A 21,673-nucleotide genomic window follows, 5' to 3' on the forward strand; every position below is an offset into this window, starting at 1 on the left:
CAGCTGGAATGTTGCTGAGATGATGAAGCAGATATTGAGATCGGTCCAGGAACAAACAGCATATAACAAGAGGTAAGTAGCTTTTCACTCTGTCTACCTCCTAGTTTTCCATTCTTTCTCAGAAAAATGCAGGACTGCTGCTCTCACACACTGGGCCACTAACAAGAGATGTTAAGAGCCCTGAAATTTACAGTAGATGCACGTTTTTCCTACTGGCACCAAGACAAGCTCCATTACAGAAAAGTTGAGAAAGCAGCTAAGATATGTATCCCAAAGCTGTACTTCTCGTATGCAATGCCTCTACTGTTCTTAGTTGTTTACTCTTCCAGTATCAGTGGGTCACCTTCCTTCATCAGTTTGGCTTCCTCTTGTTTTGAGTGCAGCAGCAGAGAGGAAGAGCTATGTAACTCAGGTCATGCCCTTCTTCCTCCACAGTGAATGGCCTCTCTTCTTCTAGGCTCTGGGAGTGCCAGAGGCAATGATAAACTTTATGGTTTTCCCTGCCAAATTAAAGCTTTTCATTGGGAGGTAACAAAGATGAATACATGAGTCGCTTTGGGATTTTCATTTTTGTTTGCTTGGTTAGGGGGATATTTTATATTTCTTTTTAGAAAATGATGTTTACATTGCCTATCGCATATTTGTTTGGATGGGATTTAGTGTTAACAAGCACAAGATCTGTCCAATTCTTCATACCATACTTTTTTCAGTTCTCAAGGATGTGCTGAGTGCATACTAATAAATTCTGTCGTTTTAGTTGACCTGATAACATTCATTCCTTTAGCAGGATGTGGTTTGATTTGGTCAATGGGGTAGCAAAACAGGGTGCTGTACACAGCGCTGAAAGGGGCAAAAGAAATGTAGAACTCTCACTGTCTGCCAGGCTATTTCCATTGCTGCCAAATAAACCTTTGAAGTCGTTAGATGTTTCTTCTCCAAGGATTTGGTTAAGCCTTAAATCTTATCTGTTTAGCCAAGCCAGCATTAAAAAAAAAAAAATTAATCACGCATTCACTCAAAGGTGTATTTTATGTAAACTAGACGTAGAATCTTGTAAAAGCATAGAGAGAAACTTTTGAAGCTGAGACTTGGAGAGATTTATCTAAGATTTCTCAGCGGAGGTGCCTAGAATTAGGCACAAATAGGTGTGAACTTTACAAGTACTCATGCTTCTAGATAACAAAATGTAACTCTTATCAGATTGAAGAGAAATCATAATTTTGATTCATTTGGGTGCAGGCTTGACAGTATACTTTGAGGAGTGGGTCTCAGCTGGGGAGCAGTGGGATTCAAAAAAGCCCCAAATAAATGTATTCTTAAACTGTGTTCTCTTAGGAGCTTTCAAGTGCTAAAGTGCATGCTGAAGAGCATCCCCTAAAGATAAAGACAGTTTGCTAGCAAGTCAGTATTCAAAATACTTAGGGCTTTGTAAGTCAAGCAGCTCATAAAATTTTACCTGCAAACAAAACCTGGAGTGCTTCACAGAGGGCGAGGATAGCAGTTTCTCCATGAAGCACCACAAAATTAATAGCTATTATTTTAAAGTAGTTGTTGCTTTCAGATGGTCTTCAGGATCATTTACAGCAGGACCCCATGTCTGTTTCCAAAACCCATGTCTGTTTCCATTTTGGAACTGGCAAAACTCTGGGTCATTGCAAAAGCAGTCCCCTTGCCTGCAATAAAATAAAATTTGGCTGCCTGTCAGCTCAGTGCAGCTTTTTTTTTTTTTTCTTCATGAGCACTCAGCTTCTGTATGACTATTTGAACATGTGCCAATGAAGGTGCATTACAGAGTGCAATTTGTAAATCTGGGTGTTAAACAAAGGCAGGCTTTTTTTCTAAGCTTATTTCCTGACACCCACAGTTTTTGACAACCAAAATATATGTATTAACTACATTTGCTAGAAGAGCATAAAGCACATCTAAGTATAAATGTACACAGTTAAAGTGTGTTAACAGGAAACAAAAAGTCATCTCACTTGCGCAAAACTGAAGTGTAGTCACATAACCCCAGAGACAAGTGTAGCAGAAACACACACAGATGCAAATCTGTAGGTACTTACCTTTGTAACAGGTAAGAATGTGTGTTCTCCTGAAAGCCCTCTGCTTTATGGTTGCCTGCCAAATTAAAGCTTTCTTTGGGAGGTAACAAAGGTGCATACAAGAGTCTATTTGGGGATTTTTGGTTTTGTTTGCTTGGTTAGGGAAATGTTTTCATTTCTTTTTAGAGAATGATTTTACATTACCTACCATGTACTTGTTTGGATGGGTTTTAATATTAACAAGCACAAGATCTGTCCAACTCTTCATACTGTACTTTTCTCAATTCTCAACTTTAGGTAATATAGCTGCTCGAAGAGCAGGTACTATTGAAGATTTGCTGTAATGTATTTAAGGACTGGAGAAAAGTAAAATCTGAGGACTGCTATTTTAAACAGACAGCTGCATCACTTCATGACTTTTAATTCGGAGTTCTTGTGGGATCCAAATAGGTACAAGGTATTTTATTTAGAAATTAAAAAAAAAAATCTGTTTATGTAGGAGAAGGAACAAATATTTTTAACTCTGCATTGCTCATTGCCTAGTGAACATGCAAACTACCACTCTTCCAGTCTACTTGGTATTTTGCGTATGTTTGATGTACATACAGAGAGAGACACACACACACACTCACACACGCTCATACGTACACCTGTTTACATATTCTCTGTGTGTTACAGGCATGTATGCACATACATTCTCCTTGCGTAAGGAAATTAAGGGCCTACAATCAATAAATAATAAAACAGAATAGTTTAACCACAAACCCTGTAGTACACAACGTATAGAATGTACAAAGATCTGAAAAGCTTTAAAAATTATACTAGCCTGTACACTAAGAGAAGGGATCATTTATTAGTTTCAGAGAAATAATCTATGAAAAGGCTTTTTAACTGTTTTATAGTATTACACTTGGATTTTTTGCATCTGTGTATTTAGATTGTTTCCACAGGTTTTTTTAAAATAGGTTCATGAACTACATGTTTAAAGAAATTACATTTGTTCCAGTAGCGTATGATGCAAGAGCAAGTTATAATACTGCCTTTGGGATGTTTGGTAATTCAGTTGTGTAATTACCTGACCTCCCCTCACCTTTTTGCTTCAGTTTTCAAATCACGGAATTTTAACCAGGTGAAGATCAAACAAAGGTTCATTCAGGTAGATGTTGCATGGCACTGTTCTTCTTCCCCTACTGGAGGCAGTTAGTGTCTTCTTAGCAATGCTTTCTGACTCAGACCACCCCGCTTCCCAAAACAGATGGAAGAACACAGCCTATCAGAAACTGCACTTACGGGGTTTGCATCTCAACAGTGGGGAGATTAAAGAAATTCCGTAACAAAAAAGTGGAGAGATTTAAGAGTATTTCCTTCTGAATTTACAATAAGCAGAGTTGATTTAATATGGAGCAGGCTAGTCTTGCCAAGAGAGTGGTTCTGATACAATCTTCTCTTTCTTCTATACGTAATAAAGTTCCTAGCTGTTGTTTTAAGATAGCTCTGGGAACCTTAGGAACTTCTGCAGCTTTTTACAGCTTGGGATAGGAGGGAGGAAGGTCTATAAAAGAAGAGTTCAATGTAAAGGCCTTTGTGGCTGTGTCCATATGAGTACATGCCTCAGCATGGTCTAGTATATTGGTCCACAGTTTTCTGGGCTGAGGATCTGGTTGGCATGCATGAAGGTTTCTTTCCCATCAGCACATTGGGATTTCCTGCCAAGGAACGCTAGTGAACAGAGGGAAAGAAAAGAGCACTGGAGAGCTAGCACATACCTGGATAGCACCCCAAAATGGGATAGGATGGAGGCAGGGAACTTAACTGGCTCCAGAACTCTAGAGGTACTCTTAGGTCTGCCAGTTTAGATGTTGCTAAGAGATCTACGTTAAGAGTTTCTTCTCTCCGTATTGATGCTTCTTGTAAATAATGAAAACAGTTAAAAGATTTTTTTTTTATGATACTAGTTCAGTAGCCTGTGTGAAACTAATTAGCAAATTAAATTCTAAGCCTATTTCTCACAGTCAGTAAAACAGTCTTGCGATGTGTCCCCTCTCACACAGTAAGTATCTCCTGATATCATGAATACTGCCATCCTTTGGTAGGTCTGTGCTGAAAATACCACAAAAACATTGGCAGTCCTACTTGGAGTAGTCCATCTTTTAGTGAAGGAAAAGAGTTGGTGTAGGCCAAAGAGGCACTTTCCATGAGCAGTAGATTTACTTTAAAATTATTGAAATGTTTTTCCCTTGTCTTAAGGACTTCTCCTTCCACCCGAATCAAATAAAATAGTAACTTAACGCCACTTGGTTCCAGTTTAACTGTTGTAAAGGCATTATGTATGGAAAATGTCATGTAGTCTAGAAAGTATAATAAGATATAAGCCTGAATTTAAGAGATGTTAAAATCTGGACAATTTGCAGGATTTATTGACACTTAAAATTGTACCAAACCTAAAGCAAAATGAATAACCATTTAATTCTGCGATAACAGTATAGTATTCTCTAGCAAAGGAATTTGGAAATTAAAACCCACAGTAGGACAAAAATGCCTTGAGAAGTTGAGAGGCTTTTAGCTTTTGCTTTCTGAAACAGAACAGGGAACGCTGAAAGCAGTTTCAGGCCTTATTATCATCTGATTATTGCACCATCTAAAGCAGCCTCCAGGGCTATCGTAAACTGATTTGTGCATTCCTTTTTCCTCTTGCCCTTTCATACGGTGGCCTCTTGGGGCAAGCACTGCTGTGTTCCAGGTACTGGCTTACTCTTTGGCAAACTGGAACTAAGTTCTGTGGCTAAGTTCTTATTACTAGGACATGTCAGAGCAATTCCTGCTGCTAAATTTAAAAAGATTTTAGAGTAATGTGATATATGCAATATAAAAATAAACAATTTATTCAATACAGCATCCATTTTGTGTTAAAATCAGTCAGAAAAACCCTCACGATCCTAAGGTTTCGACGTCCGTGGAAGTTTTGTTCTAACAATGCAAACCATTGTGTAAAAATTACCAGAATGGAAGCTGGTTAGGGAACGCGTTAGGGAATGATTCATGTTTTGGCACTTGTCTTGGATTTACGGTATGTTTCAGCTAAAATGATCAATTATTCAAAAACTAATGATGTTGTTATTTTGAATGGATACCACTGAGTTTCATAGTTTTCAATTATTAAGAGAAATGGAACAATTTTGGCACCTCAAAGCCAGTACTCCTTTGTTATCAGCAAGAAAAAAATTAACCAGTTACGACTGAGTCTGTTTTGAAGAGTGTTACTGCAGTCACAAAGCCTAGAGAGCTTTTTATAAACATAGTTGAAAGATGGGTTGCTGTAGCATGATTTTATGTAAACGATTATATACATTCCTTCAATGCGTTTGAGTGGATGAATGGTAAAATATATAGGATATAGGATTTTACTTTCTTTTTCTATTGAGATAATGTCTCACAATGAATATTTTCCCTTTCTGCGTTTCTTCAAATGTGCTGTCACTACGTTCTGTTCTGCTTGTTTTATTTCCTTTGCCCATCCAATGTTGGAGAAGATTTAAAGACTGTCTAGAGGCTCCCTGTTCTGTTTGTGCAATGAGTAGCAAAGCAGCCCAATTCTTGATCGGTCCTTACACACTGCTGTCATAAATGTGGTCAACAGTTCCAGCCTCTTTTCTCAACCAACAAGAATAGCATCTTGAACTTCTTTAGACCAAGCAAAAGTATAGGGAAGTGGGGCAAATTAAAAGAATAAGTAAGTACAACGTTTTAAGACCTTAATATGTTGCTAACATTGCATTTTTAACATTTAACATGTTTCAAAATAGCCCAGTCCTTTTTTCTAAGTTAACCAACATCTCCATGTCTCATTATATGTGATCTGGAAACCTATCCTGATTTTTATGGACAAAATGGAGGTTCTTTGAGAAGATTCTACTAAAGCTAGTATCTGTCTTTTCAATGTTATTTTTTAAATATTTGTCTATGTTACAGGGAGACTACTGAAAACTCTGGATGTGAATATAAACTAACCTTGCTTGCTTATGGTCTGTCAGAATCAATTCTGCTCATTTTATTTTCTTTTGGTATTACCTAGGAATACCACTTGTGTGATCTGCTGAGGACAGTATGTTCTTTTCCATGTACAGTGTTTCCAGATGATAATGACAAAGATCACAGGTTTAGACAAAACTCATAGAAATACATTTGCATAAATCCAAGGAACAGATATTATCAAAATTAAATTAGGGCTGAGCCAATTAATCTAAAAATCTAAAAAAGTAAGAAATTCAAATACCGAATGGAGACCTTATATAAGTTCCTGAGTTTTTTCTCCATCTCAAACTCTTTCCCCTTCACAAAAAACACCGAAAGGGAAATTACATTTAGCTGCACAATACAACAATTTCACTCATATTGTCTGAAAGCATACATATAATTCCACTTTACTCTAAAATAGATTCTTCCTATATATCTCTTCCAAGTGAGAATTTTTGTGGTGATGCATAGCAGGACTCTACTTGTGTTTACAAAATCTGTATAGCTTACATTAAAAGTATAGCCACAATGCTTCACCTTTTACTGATAAAGCTAATTTTCTGTTGAAAGGTTGTCTAACAAAACAGCTTCCAGAGAAACCTGATGAGCTGTCTGGCCTCCAGTTAATGAAGCAAATGGCCCAACCCTAAACTAATTCTATTTCTAAAATAAATAGTGTTGAAAATCTTTTACACTTTTCTAAATGCTTTCTAAATGTGTCAGTCTCTTGTCATGCTCACACACATGTTTCAGGGTTAGTTACAACTTCCCCATTTTTTTCGGGCTCATCTTTCAGAAACTGTTCCACTTCAATGGAGTCCACCTTGGCATCTTCGGGAGTTTTGTCTTCAGCTTTGTTTAATTCCTCTCTTTCTGCTGCTTCTTCCTTTGTATGCGGTTCTTCTGATTTTTTCTTAATGCAAAAGAAATTTCCTAAAGCCAATACGAATGCTGAGGTGGTAACTTCAATTCCAGCAATAATAAAAACAAACATGTACCTCCCTGTTTTATCCCAGAGTTTTCCTGAAAAAGATAACATTTCAGGTAATTAACAAAAGTGATTATCTTACAATGAAATTTTGTCCGTTTTTTTTTTTTTTTTAAATAAAGTCAGCATTTAAATAACTAGTGGCCATTTAAATCACCAGAAGTACAGTGATTATGTAACCAAGTTTTTGAAATGGTATTTGAACAAGTTTATAACAAAAGCGTTCACAACTATTTCAGTGTCAGCTTCCAGCATTCACTGGAACTATTTAGCAATCTCAAACACATATTCCCCCTCACCCACACATTGTCATGCAATTCAGCTGGAGTAAAACCAACCGAGACTTTGTATGCAAGATATGGGACAAGCACCATGGATTTCACATCAAAATATGTGCATCCATGGCCAGGATCTGTATCATCAGCTTCCTGACAGTCCCAACCTCATCTTCCCTCTCCAGGCAGGCAGTGCATTTTGCAGGTCTTATTAAACAGTCAGTCTGCAGAAACTGACCGACTCTCTCACGCTTTATTCAAGTTACATTTTCACTGGATTGTCTGCAGGTGAAGGAATAGGAGGGAGGATGTGGAGGAAGCTCCGCTCCAAACTTTCAAAACTTCACAAGAAGTAGTGCATAGTACTGTTTTTGTCCATAAAGGAGTCTGTCACAGTAAAGATACCTGATGCTTTTTAAGTGTCCGGTGTAAACAGCATTCTGTGGCGGTGAATTAGATTTTTTTCAGGTCAATGTTGTATAAAATGTATGTGCTTTAATTAGTAATGAATTTGCAGTATTTTGTAGTGTCCCCTTAGCGTTGGGTTGTAGGACACGTGCAACAGAAGCAGTCACTCTACCTTCCTTAAAACAGTCCTAATGTTTCCTAGTCCTCCTTATACGGCTTTTTTTTAATCCTTTTCATATTTTTTCTCCTCCTTCAAATCTACCATGGGGATACAGAATCGATCCCAGTACTTTCTGAAGTAAACTGATAGCTTTCATATTCTGCATCCCAAATCGAAAGAGGTCTGAACTTCATAAAAGTTATACACTGTTTGTGTATGAAATTTATCTCATATAATGTTAGCCATCAACTAATAGGATGTCTAGTGTAGGCTTTCAGTGGAGGAAGAGCAGCATCTCCAGATGGCAATTTGACCAATTGTAAAACAAGCCCAAGACCAAAAAAGGACAGAATTCATCCCATTGTAACGGCAAAAAAAGTCATGTAAGCATGTGCAACCCTAGGACAATATGCACTTTTTGAGTGACTCATGTTGTTTCTTTTTTCCCCTCCTTATCGTGTAATTTGTATAAATAGGTGCAATGCAAATGATGTTGACTTCTGAACTAAATGGAATTCTTACCTGCTGATGGTGGACCAATTAGAACAGCCATAGCTTCTGCCAGGAGAACTAAGCCAATAGCACTGGAAAACTTCTGAGTACCAACAATAGCCATGAGAACTTCAAACTGAAGAGCACCTACCATTCCATAAGAAATGCCAAAGAAAATGCAAAAGACTACCAGGCCGCCGTAATCAACAGACATGGAACCCATAAGATCTGTAAAGCCATTAAAAATCATAGCAAAACTGAAGAGGTAGACACAGCGTGGTCTAACCCACTTGAGACCAGCTACCATTCCACAAATAGGCCGAGCAAACATATCAATGAATCCCAGAATAGTCAGAAGAAAAGCTGCTTTCGTGTCTGGATACCCTAAATCCTTGGCATAGCTCACGACGAAAACTGGCGGCACAAAGAGGCCAAGCACCATGATAGAGGCCGCTAGTGTGTAGATTACAAAACCACCATCTTTAAACACACTGAAATCCAGAAGCTTTTTCTTCACTTTCTTCTCATCAGGTTCTTTGGTGGCTTCAGACTTTTTGGGTGGCTCCAAAGGTCTCATTAGCGCTCCACATACGCAGCAGTTGAGCAGCATCCCACCCAGTATAAGGAATCCTCCTCTCCAACCATACTCATGTTGTAGTATCTGCCCCAATGGTGAGAGGGCACAAAGAAACACTGGGCTCCCAGCAGCAGATAGGCCATTGGCTAAAGGGCGGCGTTTGTCAAAGTAACGGTTTAACATGATGAGCGAAGGCTGAAAGTTGAGCGCCAGACCCAAACCTGGGACACAGAATACATAAAAATTAATACTGGCCTGCATATTGCTATAAGACATCTGTAATTATAGTTCTTTAGATTCCGTTTTACTTCAAAGGGAGGTAAAAAATTCCAGGATAACAAAGTTTTTGAAAGAATTCTACCTCCGTATTATTCTTATACTCCATAGGTACACGTCACTGATGATAGCAGTGGCTATTGAACATACTAGAAAAAATTAACTTTCGTAAAAAATAAATATGACAAGTTCATTCCGTATTGAACTGGTGTCTTGATAAATAAAGTCCATTTGGATGATCCTGATGGTTTAGATATTTGTCATTTATGTGACTCTTCATACCGATAGCCAAAACATTAGCCAGCTCCTTTTCAACCATGCGCTCTACTTACCAGTAATCACACCTGCAGTTAGATAGATCTGAACAATGCTCGTGCAGAAGGAGGCGATGACCATCCCCATTGATGCAAAAAGGCCACCCACCAGCATGACAGGGCGACAGCCAAAGCGATTGACACATACACTGCAGAGTGGACCTGAACAAGAAGAACGAGTTACAGTTACTGCGATAAACCAATTTTTGCAATTTATTTTTGTGTTTGCAATTCTTTCCTTACTTTGCCCACATTGTCGGGCCAACCTGGGAGGGTTTAGTCATACAGTTAGTTGTTTTCCTCTTCAGAATGCCACGCACATTTTCTTTTTTAATCATCTTTCGTACCTACTTAGTTACAGGGATTTAATTTTTATACGCAAGGTGGATGCGCTTAGATTTCTGGATTGACGTGATCCACAATAGTTGTTCTTTGGAATGCCTTAATTTTTGCCTCAGTAGTGATAATGCAATGATGATTCCCGATATAAATGTCTGTATGATTTACATGCAATACTGTTTCAAAAACGGGTGACTACCTACCTGTCCCATAAAGCATGGCCAGCAGAATGGAGGAAATCCATGCAGTGTCACTATATCCAACGCCAAATTCCCGGATAAGTTCTTTGAAGAATACACTAACTGCCTTAGGAAAGGCATAGGAGAATCCTGTGATGATAAAACAGCCCAAAAGGACAGCCCAGCCCCAGCCTCCATCAGGGGCTTTAACACCAGATGGACCATCATCAGCTACTACAGCTCCCATGATGAAACTCAAAAGTGTTCCCTAAGACATAAAAAAAAAAACACCACACGGTTATGGGCTATAGACATTGGGACAGTAATCTTACCCGAATTACCCCAAGGTAGAAGTTGTACTACAATTAAAGTTACAAACAAGATATGTGACTGCTTTAAATACCAATATTGAAGACACAGGGCTACTTTTAACTATTCCTTGTCAGAGTTTTGTCAAGTTAAAACCTGCAAAGTTACATAGAAATGAGACCCATACAGTAGAATTGTAAGTGAATGTCCTCTCATAGCTTTCTCAAAGTCAAAACTGATTGGATTTCAACCAAACCACCATTTCACAGAAAACTGAAGCCATTGCAGCTGTTTAGGGATGGATTTGGCTTTCATAAAAGCGTAGCAATTACCGCATTAGGGTCTGGGCGGGTTTTGTTACAAGGCCTCGCTATGTGAAGCTACTGAATTATTCACTTAGGAGACCTGGATGCAAACTGCTGGTCTATCACAAGTGTTTTCTGCAACAGTGGACATAGCACTCGGGCTTTTTGTTCCTTACTGAGGACAGCAGTACAGCCCTAATGCATAGCTATCTTGAGACACCTTACAGCTTCTGATGAGCTATCAATTTCCATGCATCAAATAAATACCTAAGCTAAACTGTAATGAAAAACTTCATGGGAAAGTTTTGTGGAAGAAAGAGTTAATAACTGCAGCAATTTCTTTTCAGTATCTCAGACTGCCTGAAGCAATACTTTCCATTGGTGGTATTATTACTTTATCAATGTAATTTCCCAGTATTACATTTGCTGAATCTTTTTCTTCACATCTTCCATATGCAGCCACAAACTCCTTTTTAAATCTCCCTAATAAAAACCTTTTCTTGCACCAGCGTTTATGTACTATGCAGTAATGCTGCTGTTTTAAAAGAGAGAGAGAGGCTGAGAAAAAGACAGTGGAAAAGGCAGATAAAGTGTGCATTTATGTGGAGATAGCAGGGAGATACTGGGCATCACAAATCTAGACACAATTACAACCCCTTCTCAATGCATACAGCATCTGTGCTAGATGAACACATCGGCAAATGGCCAAAAAAATCCAATAGCATCCTTGATTCAAAAAAACCTCATTTAAAAATGACATTTCAGTGTGTAATGCACTTTCAGATAAGTCTACTTATAAACATATAGTGTTCCAGTTGACAAGTATATCAAAAAAAGAAGCTAGCTAGTAACTCAGAAAATAAGGGGCTTCTCAGACACGAAGCTTCCTCTGAAGTATAACCTTAAAAGCAGTTTTTCCAAAACAACTTTTCATACACGTGTTCCAGGGTGAGCGGCTGCCTTGAAGTTAGGCCCATGGCTTACTTCTGCCCTTCAGGTAGATATTCTGGGACTTGTAGTTACATGTTAGTACCGTGTGATCACAGCCTACAAAATGCTTCCTAGGTACCGGGCAAGGGTCATAGGAAAACCTCTTCTGCTTGGCATAAAGGAGAGTTAAAAGGTTGAGCTTGTAGCAAAAAAGTAAGAAAGACTCTCAAAAAAAAAAAACCCTGGAGGAGGCATAAGGGCTACCAATCTTTTGAAACAGGAAGTGGTTTATAAACGAGTAAAATAGGTATGAGTAGAACAGGTAGCTGGGAGCAAAGCGGACTAATTGCTGACAAATAGCAGTAGCAGTTTTCTAATACCTAGTGGCATTTGTTTAATGTCCAGTTTCTCCTGTCAAATGTATATTTGATGCATTCTCTACTTTTGCATATATAATTAGGTTTCTATAGGATATGCTTATTATAGAAGCCTTGAAAATATAAAGTGAAGCATCAAACAAATTATATATTAATCTTGCTTATGTAAAATTTAATCACTTGTTTAGAAATGCAAATGACTGTTCCCACTGGGTCATGGTTCCACTGTAATGCTACCTGGAAGAAGAGTGCAAGCACAGTTGCACATCAGAGATGTCCCTCAGTAAAGAATGCTTCTGCTTTGAAAAGCATAGGCCAATATAGTGATAGCGATGCACTGGAATTATGTAGTTCTTAACAGATCTATTTCTGAATCAGACTATATATGACACAATATTGTTGATGCAGACTCGCTGTCTAGACAATTGAGCACTGACTGCATGATTGTTAATAGGCCTGAATGAATGTACTTACTATGACATCTAGACCAGCACTGCTGCTTCTTGGAAGAAACAACTTCATATAGAAGACCCAGATGTAAACCTGGCCACGACTATAGCTGATCTGTGCCCCTGGGCTGTTCAAGAAGGACAATAAGCCTCATACTACTGGCTGCACCTCTTGTTTTCTGCAAATATAAGCAGGTAACAGTATGTCTGAACTCCATGCAATTAGACTCCAAAGTGGTTAAACATGGAGTGAAACAGAAAACAATAAAACTAAGCATCCTAAAATCAGTGCCATGATTCTAGGTGTCTGGTTCATTTGCTGACTGCCATAAGAACATGCTCTTAGTTTGTCAGACTGGGCAGTCACGAGTTTGGACCTAGTCACTAGTTTTGGACCTCTAAACATGTCTTAAGATGCAGACCTCACGTCTGCAAGCTCTCCTCACATTGGGATCCGTCCCCTCTTCAAAACTGTTTTCCCAGTAACTTCTGTATGATGCACATTCATACAGCAGTCTGTGATAATGATTTTTGGTTGGTAATATTAAATTCACTTTCCTCGAATTCTCCAAAAAAATCTCCTCTCCTTTATACTCACTGAATGTTTTGCTATGTATTTATTTAGGCACTTCAGCCTTCAATGCTAAAAACCCCTAAACCTCTACTGAATTCTACTATTGTGGACATTTATTTCATTTTGCCTTTCCTGCTTACGTTTGAAAATCCAGGACTGAATTTCTATCTGAAATACAGAAAAAAATAGTCTTTCGGGAAATAAAGAATCTTCCAGGGAGGAAACATCCAACTAGCTTATCAAAAAAAAAGAGGTGGAGAGACAACTTGGTTAATATGCAGTTATGCATTTTCTCCATCCAGACAAAGAGCAAAAAGGCGTTTGTAATATGTCAAAGAAGGAAGTAAAATATTAAATACAGAAGTTCATTGAAAACTTGGTGTACCTGGACAAGTGAAGTTCCTGGGACATCAGCATACTGTTCAATAGCTGTTCAATAGCTTTACAATCAATCCATCTAGCAAGCTGTTCTGCTACCTACTTGCTCTTCCACTCTCCACCCACCAGATGACAATATAATGTGTATTAAAGGTCTGCTAGTGTAAACCCCTAATAAATAACACTTTTTAAATCAAAACATTGTTAGAATCATTCTGAGTGAAATAAAACCCAAGCCAAAGTAACGAGTTTGTATTCTTCAAAAAGGATTGTTTTTTACAAGCAACAACCAGATAACACAGAGTACGTGCACTAAGTGTAATACATTCATGACACTCGTAGTTCTGTAATATTGAGAACAGGAAAACGTTGATTCAAGTGTCTCAGCTCAATTCTATGACTAACAGGAATAAGAAACATAAAACTGCAAGAATCTAGGGGAAATGGGGTTTGATCACGCCCATTGTGCCAAAATGGGAGGGAGACAGAACACTTCAGCTGGAGTGAATGTTTGAAATATTGGTGGAAGAGTAAATTTCACTTGTTATTCTTTTATAATGAGCCATCTAGTGGCAACATAAAATAAGTACTGCGACATGAGCATGTTTCGTTGAAAAATACCAGGCAGCAGTTTCTCCAGACCACTTATACCGTGCAGGACTGGAACCTTCAGCCCTAGAAATGGAAGAAATAAGCCATTTCTTGCCGTCCACTGCTGTGGCTTTTCCTGCACGCAGGCGAGGACAGTCTCCTTTACTGAATCTATAGCAAAGATCTTCTGATGGTAATCTCTACAGACTTCCCGTGCTGGACCCATACAATAAAACTACATCCCAACCATCTCAACGGCAAGTGGCTCTCTGTAGGAACTGGCATCAAAAGCTATCTGGCAGCACACTTGTTCTATCCGGAAAAAAACGTCAAAGCTTCACGGAATTTCTCCCGGTGAGCACGAAACCGCCTCAGCACGCGATGCCACCGTAGCTGGTGCAAACCCGGACCGGAGGGCGGCCCCAGCACCCTCCAGCGCCGCCCTTCGCTGAGCTGCCAGCCTCCGGGCAGAGCGCGCGGCGGCGCGAGCCACCCCGGCGGGGCGCGCGCCCGGGCGGCCGCCGCACTGAGACGTGGAGGACGTGACTGGCGGATGGGTGGGGCTCTTACCGTAATTGCAGGCGGAGGCAGCCTAGCGCGCTTCCCGGAGGCGGCGCGGGCGACCGTGTCTGGCGGAGCTCGGCGTCTGCCAGCGCGGCCGCGACGGGGCTCGCGCGCGGCGGCCTGGGCGGCGCCGAGGCTACAGCAGCGCCCGCAGCAGGCGCTCCGCGGAGCCCGGTCTGCTCGGGACGGGGAGAAACGCCCTCCGCCCTGGCGGGTCTTGTGCCGCTTCCCCGCCTAGCAGAGCAGGTCAAGCCGTGTTTCGTTCCACCTCGCCTATGGGGCTGATCACACTTTGTGTGCCCTAGCAGTAGGAATCTTTAAAACCATTTTCTACTGTGATGTGAGGGGCAGACTGGTAGCTGTGGGGGGCTTGGCCTACTTCCAGCCTTCCAGAAAAATAGGCTTATGGGGAAACAATAACATCCATTTACTCTTCTTTTCATCATAAATGTCCATTAGCGTGCACGGCTAAAAATCACCAGAAAACAACCCATCAGGCCCTCGAACACCACCCTGTTAAAATTGGACTAAATAGGCATACTTCTACATCAATCTTACTCATCTGGTTTAATCCATCAGTAGTTCATGGCAATACGTAAGAATTAAAAAAGCATTAACCAGAACTAAATGAACCCTGTCTCTTTAAATACAGCAGAGAAGACGCGATTCGTGGAGCCGTGGAGCGAGAAGCCCGTTACTTGGCTCGGCTGGACTGCCTAAACCTCCTTAAGCGCTAATAAGGAAGTAATGGGTAAGTTCCTGTGTGAGAGGTTGTGCAAGCTTGGGTTAGGGTTGGAAGAGCTGGACTCATGGTTGATTAGCAGAAACAAAACTTTTTCATATAATTTCACTTCCGGTGCTCACTATTGAGGTCATAGCCTGCCAAAAGGAGGGTTCTGTGTAACCATTACTAAAGTTCATTTTTTTCTTTCTGCTCTTGCTAGCTTAGCCTTGTCAGAGAAGGATCACATTTAACTGGCTGTAGCTCAGATTCAGTCCATACAGCAGACATGACAGAATTGCCAGTATTTATTCCAGAGTCTATCATAAACGGGCTCTTGCTTTTGCAATATGTGAAACAAAGGGCAAATGTGGTTAAACCTGTGTGCTTTCATGCTCTTGATATCATCTCCTTATTCCCTTGTAAACCAACACAGGATACAATACCCTTAGGAGGAAATATTAGGTGATTGATTGTTAGCATTATGGATGGCGGATTTGGTGCAATGGTACAGTATATATACAAGGAGAGCATTTACATTATAAAAAGCAGCCCCAAGAAATAAGAAAAATCTAATGCTGATGTTTAGCCAGTACCTTTATTTGCCATGTAGCAGTACTTTAGGGCCAGCGGTGTGGGTAGGAGGGACGTTTGTGATTATGTAGGCTGACCTCCTGTATAGCTAGAGGACTTCCCTTGAATTAATTTAACTAGGGCAGATGTGCTAGAAATCTATCCAACCTTGAATTCTTAGGCTAGTAATAAGTAGTGGTTATCAAACAGAAAACAAGGTCTTGCACTTCCATATAGGGATCCCAGTTCAGATTGAAATCCTACTGGGTTGTTGTACAGTCACAAGAGGAAGAGTGTCCAAGTTGATCAATGTAGAGATCCACGTTCAGTTTCTTATCCATGGAATTTAGAGAATAATACTGCTCTCTTCATAGGGTATTGAGAGTATGGACACACTGAAAAGTGTAGGATGCTTGATACTATGGTAATAGGAGTCTTAAACCTCCTAAACCTCCTGTATTTGCCCAAAGATATTAAAATGTAAACAAGCGAGACAAAAGATTTATTATCTTCATTTTTTGAGTGAAGAATTCTAGGACTAACCATCTTCACTGAAATCATGCAGGAAATGACCCTTCCAAAAATCAATTTACTTCAATATCCTCCAGATCCTGCTGATAGCCCTCTACTGCAAAACAACTACCCTTTACAAGGATGTATCACAGGCATCTGCCTACCCAGCCTGATTCTAACTATTTCCTGGTGCTCTAAACACTAATTCATATATCTTAAATTCTCATCTATCATCTCATTTATTTACAGTTCATTCTTGGGTACTTCCTACAAGCCATCTTGATGGGCCACTGATCTGACACAAGAGTGCATTTCTTGTGTCTCAACTGCCTACGTGCCAGCCATTTTAGTTAAACATCCATTTCCAAAGGCTGCTGCAAATGCCCATCCCCTACAAAATCATTACCGTATTTACCAGTGCCTTCCATGACCTCCTCTCCTCCCCCTCACACCGTGCAGTCACTTTCACTCTCCCAGTTTGGCCTCCTTTGTTTTATCAGAGACAGTTTTCCAGTTCTGCAGGATCTGTGTCCGCCTTTCTGAAAGGTTTGCCAGCTTTCCCCATTCATCCATCTGTCTCTCAAAACTCCCAAGAAAAACCATGCAGTATTTCTGTGCTGTCTATAGTTGTAGGTGATGTTCCATGCCAACACCTACTATCAATCTCCTGTCCCCACTTATGCTCCAACCATTATAGTGTTATTTCGCTGCTGGAGCTGCAACACTGTACATCACAAGTTACCGGCCTGAACAACGCACATGCTTGCTCATGCTGCAAGCGTATGTGTAACAAAGGATGGTGACCAGTGTCTTCATATTATCTGGGTATTAACTGATCTGTAGAGGAAGTCGGGCTTTTTCTGCTTTTTTAATAATGCGCATGTTAAAACAGTGCTCATTATATTATTTGGGAAAACTGAATTATATTGTTGTTTTGGTTGGTGGTGGTGGTGTTGGTTTTTTTTTTTTTAAATAACAAGCATGATATGAGCAAGGACCCCCAACTTATTCTGGGCCATAAGCAAAAGAACAAGCCACAGATCTGCATACTAACTTGAAGCTGAAAGGAAAAATACTAGTGTGACTTTCTTCTTACCAAGAAAGGAATAGCTTTTTTAATCTTGATGTAAAATACTTGCATAAATATTTTCTTTAATTATAAATACAACTGTAACTAGCAGTTCAATTTTCTCAGGTACCATCTTTGAGACAAATACATCAATTCTATAACAAAAGCATTGTGAACCTCCCTAGTTATTTTCCCTAACTTTGATATCAAATGCCCCGTCTTTGGAGAAGTAGACTTTTTTTTCCCTAAAACCTGTGGGTTTTTTTAATACCACATCCATTACCATAAGTGCAAATGCATTACTGTCAGCACCCTGAGAACAGACAGCATACGCCCTTTCTGTGTGCACAGAACAAGCAGCAAACATGCCTTCAGTTGTACTTGAATTATCCTGCTGTTTTTCAGTATGCTTTCAGAAACGGAAGTTATAGTATCCCAACTTCAATCGAATACTTACGCTTTATTCTTCATGTATCATGAAAATTATTTCAGCCCTGCAGCTGTGGTGGTTTTGCAGTGTGAGTGAGATTAAAAAAGACAGAAAAATATTCTTGCCAATTGTTCATGGTAGACCAACGTCCTTATTTTGTCTTGTATGAAGACCAGAAGTGATAGAGCTAGATAAATTCTGAAATAAGAGTGCAGTCCTGTCACCAACTGAACATGTATGCCTATTTTGTGGAATACCATGGGACTATGGACATGCAGGTGTATTGTATCTCAAGCTAGGTTAGAAGATGTGGCTGAATATAATGGGGAGAGATCAGCTGCCTAAGAGGTATGGTTTTACACAATCTCTTTGCATAGTGCAGCTGAATAATACAGTATCATACATCTGTGTATGTGAATTTTCACTTCGTTCATAATTTAAAATGTATATGTCACCTTAATATTTTTATAACAGTTATAATATTTTATAATTTCCCTCGAGTTACTACTACTTCTGACTTATCACAACAGGTGTATTGTACTAATACACTGTTTTACATTTTCAAACTGCTGACTAACACACCTTAACAAACCACCACTCCCTCAGAAACAAATATTGCAAAACCATATATAATTTCACTCTAAGACATTCTAAACTAAACGGTTTACCAAGTATCCAAAAAGAACTCAAGCCCGTTGTCCGAGAGAGTGCGTTTTCAGAACCGGCACTAACGATCTGCGCCCGTGAGGAAGTTGTACTGTTACAATTCAATCTCCTGTTTGTTTATGTAGTTGTTCTTTTCTCCACAAAAACTGTTATCTGGACTAAGGCGACCCGAAGACCTTTTTCTGTGGACTACCCGCAGCAGCCAAAAAGTGCAGTTTCCAGAAAGGTGAAGGGGAGCGGGGGGGGGGGGGAAGGGGAGGGGGTCGGGGGAACAATGGTGGCGGCGCGCGGGGCCGCCAACGGCCAACGGCCGCGGGCCCGCGCGCGCCGCCCGCAGCCCGGGCGGCTCCTGTGGGCGCGCGGGCGGCGCCGCCGCCGCCGCCGCCTCAGATGCAAACTGTCTCTAGGGAGACAAGAGATTAAGCGTCCAAGTGCTTAATCGTTTTCAGAGCGCTAGCAGAAACGACTAACGGAGTTAATGCCCTGCGCTGAGGCGATGTCCTCATGAAGGGACAATCCTTTAGACTGCGCTTTGCCTGCTTTGAGGGATTTGAGATGTCCCCGATGTGGGAAAGGGAAATGAAAGGTGAGCGACAGCGAAAGGAATGAACGAGGTGCGTGGCTGGACGTAAGCCCTCGTATTCCGGGGTCGGTTTGAAGCCAGTCGATCACACGAAACAAAGCCCGAGCTCACAGATGCCCTGGGCTGCCGGTGCGCTGCCGTCTGGGGCCCCTCGGCGTGACCGACCGCCAGAGGAGGACGCTGGATGCAGCGATGCCTCCGGCAGCCCGAGCAGGGCTCGGCCGCCAGCACCGCTGACTGCCCGGACAGCGCTGTCCGGCCAACGGCCGCGGAGGCGCGAGCGGCGCTCCGTTAGCGCGGGCAACGCGCCTTGCCAACGACAGAGCGCGCCCGCCAGGGCCCGTGCCCCGGGGAGAAGCCCGATCTCGGGGCGCCGCGCCGGCCACCACGTGAGGCGGCGCCCCAGGGAGCAAGGCAGGCGGCGCGGTGCCCGCCGCCCTGGCGGCCCGCCCGCGGCGCGCCGGACCGAGGGATGCAGGCGGCGTGCCCGCGCAAGGCTCCAGCAGCGCTCGAGCGCGTCCGCCGGCGCGGACGCCGCCCGCAGCAGGCTCGCCCGGCTCGGGAGCCCCCCGCGCCCCGCGGCGCTCGCCCCGTGCGCCTGCCGAGCGCTCCGCAGCATCGCGCACGACGGCTCCGCCTCAGTACCTGAGTCACGTCCCGCGCCTCGGCGTCGGATGCCCGAGCGTGCGCCGGACCGCTGCCCGCTCTGCCCGCTCTCCCCGCTGCGCCCCGACGCACCCGCCGCGGCCCCTCTGCCCCCGCTCCGCCGGCTGCGGAGCCTTTCGGCGCGGCAGGTCGGAGGCTGCTCGCCCCTCCCACGTCAGAGCAGCGGCGGCGGGTCCTAGCGCCACCCGGCCCCCGCCGTCCCGCCGCTACAGGTTCGCCCGGGCAGGGGCTCCCCGGACGCCGCGTGCGCCCGGCTGCGCCGGCGCGCCGAGGCCGGCGGGAGGGGCACCCCCGCGGCGCGGCGCGGCGGCCCCGGGGCGCGGCGGCGCGGGCGGGAGCTTCTCGGCAGGTCTGATGCGTCGCTTTTGTGCCGTGCCTCGGGGGAACCTGCGCGCGTCGCAGGTTGTGCCTGCTGCCAGGAGGAGCGGGACCCGTTGAATAACGGACCTTTATGTCCAGATTTTTCTCTGTAGCCGAGGTGTGTTCTGTGCCGTCATTGCTGTTGTCCACGGAGTGGTGAAAGCTTCTTCACTGTCTTCTCACATAAGAATGACTTTTATGAGGGTCCTCGCTTTTTTTTCTTGTCTTTAGTCATTTTAATTGTGATCGTGTGCCTTCTGCAGGTAACTGAAAAGCGTCCCTTCTCATCCTTTACCGAGGGGGGGCTGACTGCAAATGCACCTGCTTGAAGCGTGTCCCCTTTTAGATGCAGATAAAATGATGTCTCTGCACATATCTGCTGGTGGCTCCACTGCTGTTGATAGACAAGTTGAATTATAAAACTGAATGTGCTTTCATATTGCTATTATTTGGTGTCCATGCAAGTTGTGATGTGTTTCTGAACCGCAGTACAGAATGTAACATTTCTTAGGCTACCCAGGTGTTAGGAAATTCAGGACTGGGTGCTCTACTCTTCTGTGTGCTTACAACACAATTCAGTGTATGTTTATGGCATTCCTGTAACCTGGATGGAGATATATAGGGGTTGGGGTTGTAACTAGTAAAGGATAGGATTCAGTACTGTCTTGTGAGGTGTCTGGTGTTGCACTGATTAATAGCTTTTAGAAGCTATTTGATGAAATCAGGCAATACAGAGGCAGAATTTACAATCCATAGAAGTTTTTTTTCTTTTTCCTGGACAACAGGTTTGCTCTGGCTTTTGAATCAATTTTACCATAGTAGCCAATTTTACAATTTAGGCATTCATTGCAGTAATGTGCAAGAGTGAGCAAGACCCGGTGGATTGTTTGGGTATATAGCGTATTGTCAGTGAGCCATACATAGCTAATCTAAAAGATAAGTAAGATCATTTGTCATCTGTTTACTGTTACCTCAGTCCAAGTCATTCACTTAGAGGCTAGATGAAGGTATTGCAAAAGAGCAAGAGCACTGATTCTTGTGGAGTTTCTGTGGCAAGTGGTACTGTGCTTGAGGGCCAGCAGAATTGGTGCAGTCCAGCAGCTGAAGCCATTTCTAGGTGTCTCTACAGCTAATCTTGGTTCTCCAAAAAGAGAAAATATGATCTTAGTTGCCCATCTCTAAGGCCTGGAAAAGCCATTACTGTTTTTGAGAGGGAGACCGTTTCATTTATCATTGCCCCCGCCCCAACTACAATTGCTTAAGGGGGACAGTACCTTCCTGCAAAATCTTTTGCCTAATTATTCTACCTTAACATAAATTACCACAGCATAGACCTGTATAATCACCTATTAGACCTTTTAATTCAAACCTTAGAGATTTGTACTCTCTAAAGACACTTTCACAAAGGACAGAGGGAGCCTAGGAAGGGAGAGGGGAAGAGAATCAGTGAAAGGGAAGTTGACAAAAGAGCTGCCAGTGTTGCACCTGTGTCCAGAAGAATTTTTTCTAAAATACCAGTATCTCTTAGAGGTAGTACTTACATGTTTTAAG

At 42.1% G+C, this 21,673-nt stretch overlaps 3 protein-coding genes across 26 annotated transcripts in view; 2 read left to right on the top strand and 1 right to left on the bottom strand.

The window, feature by feature from the left end:
• The window catches only part of CSNK1D (casein kinase 1 delta), a 39,168-nt gene extending 25,540 nt beyond the window's left edge, over positions 1-13,628 (top strand). For 2 of the 3 annotated variants that reach the window (XM_068913979.1, XM_068913978.1), the window contains one exon: positions 8,364-9,762. In XM_068913979.1, the coding sequence (XP_068770080.1) occupies positions 8,364-8,378 (15 nt within the window). In that variant the 3' untranslated portion in view covers positions 8,379-9,762. Of the gene's footprint in view, positions 1-8,363; positions 9,763-12,439 lie in introns of those variants that run through there. The other variant, XM_068913980.1, reaches the window with a different exon arrangement.
• On the bottom strand, positions 4,438-19,914 carry SLC16A3 (solute carrier family 16 member 3). 2 transcript variants are annotated; one of them, XM_068913974.1, is made up of 5 exons: positions 19,742-19,914; positions 10,089-10,332; positions 9,565-9,708; positions 8,410-9,177; positions 4,438-7,079 (listed from the first exon to the last, which is right to left on the bottom strand). In XM_068913974.1, the coding sequence occupies exons 2-5, from the start codon at positions 10,309-10,311 to the stop codon at positions 6,793-6,795; spliced, it is 1,422 nt and encodes a 473-aa protein (XP_068770075.1). In that variant the 5' UTR covers positions 10,312-10,332; positions 19,742-19,914; the 3' UTR covers positions 4,438-6,792. The 2 variants fall into 2 exon arrangements, with proteins under 2 accessions (XP_068770075.1, XP_068770074.1); XM_068913973.1 differs by lacking the exon at positions 19,742-19,914 and adding an exon at positions 12,460-12,596.
• Positions 14,450-21,673, top strand: part of CCDC57 (coiled-coil domain containing 57) — a 59,191-nt gene continuing 51,967 nt past the window's right edge. For 7 of the 21 annotated variants that reach the window (XM_068913960.1, XM_068913942.1, XM_068913961.1 and 4 more), the window contains exon 1: positions 20,056-20,385. The gene's annotated coding sequence lies outside the window, so the exon portion shown is untranslated. The other 14 variants (XM_068913947.1, XM_068913943.1, XM_068913949.1 and 11 more) reach the window with 8 other exon arrangements.

Source organism: Struthio camelus, chromosome 19 (assembly GCF_040807025.1).
Source record: "Struthio camelus isolate bStrCam1 chromosome 19, bStrCam1.hap1, whole genome shotgun sequence".
In the NCBI taxonomy this organism is placed as follows: domain Eukaryota; kingdom Metazoa; phylum Chordata; class Aves; order Struthioniformes; family Struthionidae; genus Struthio; species Struthio camelus.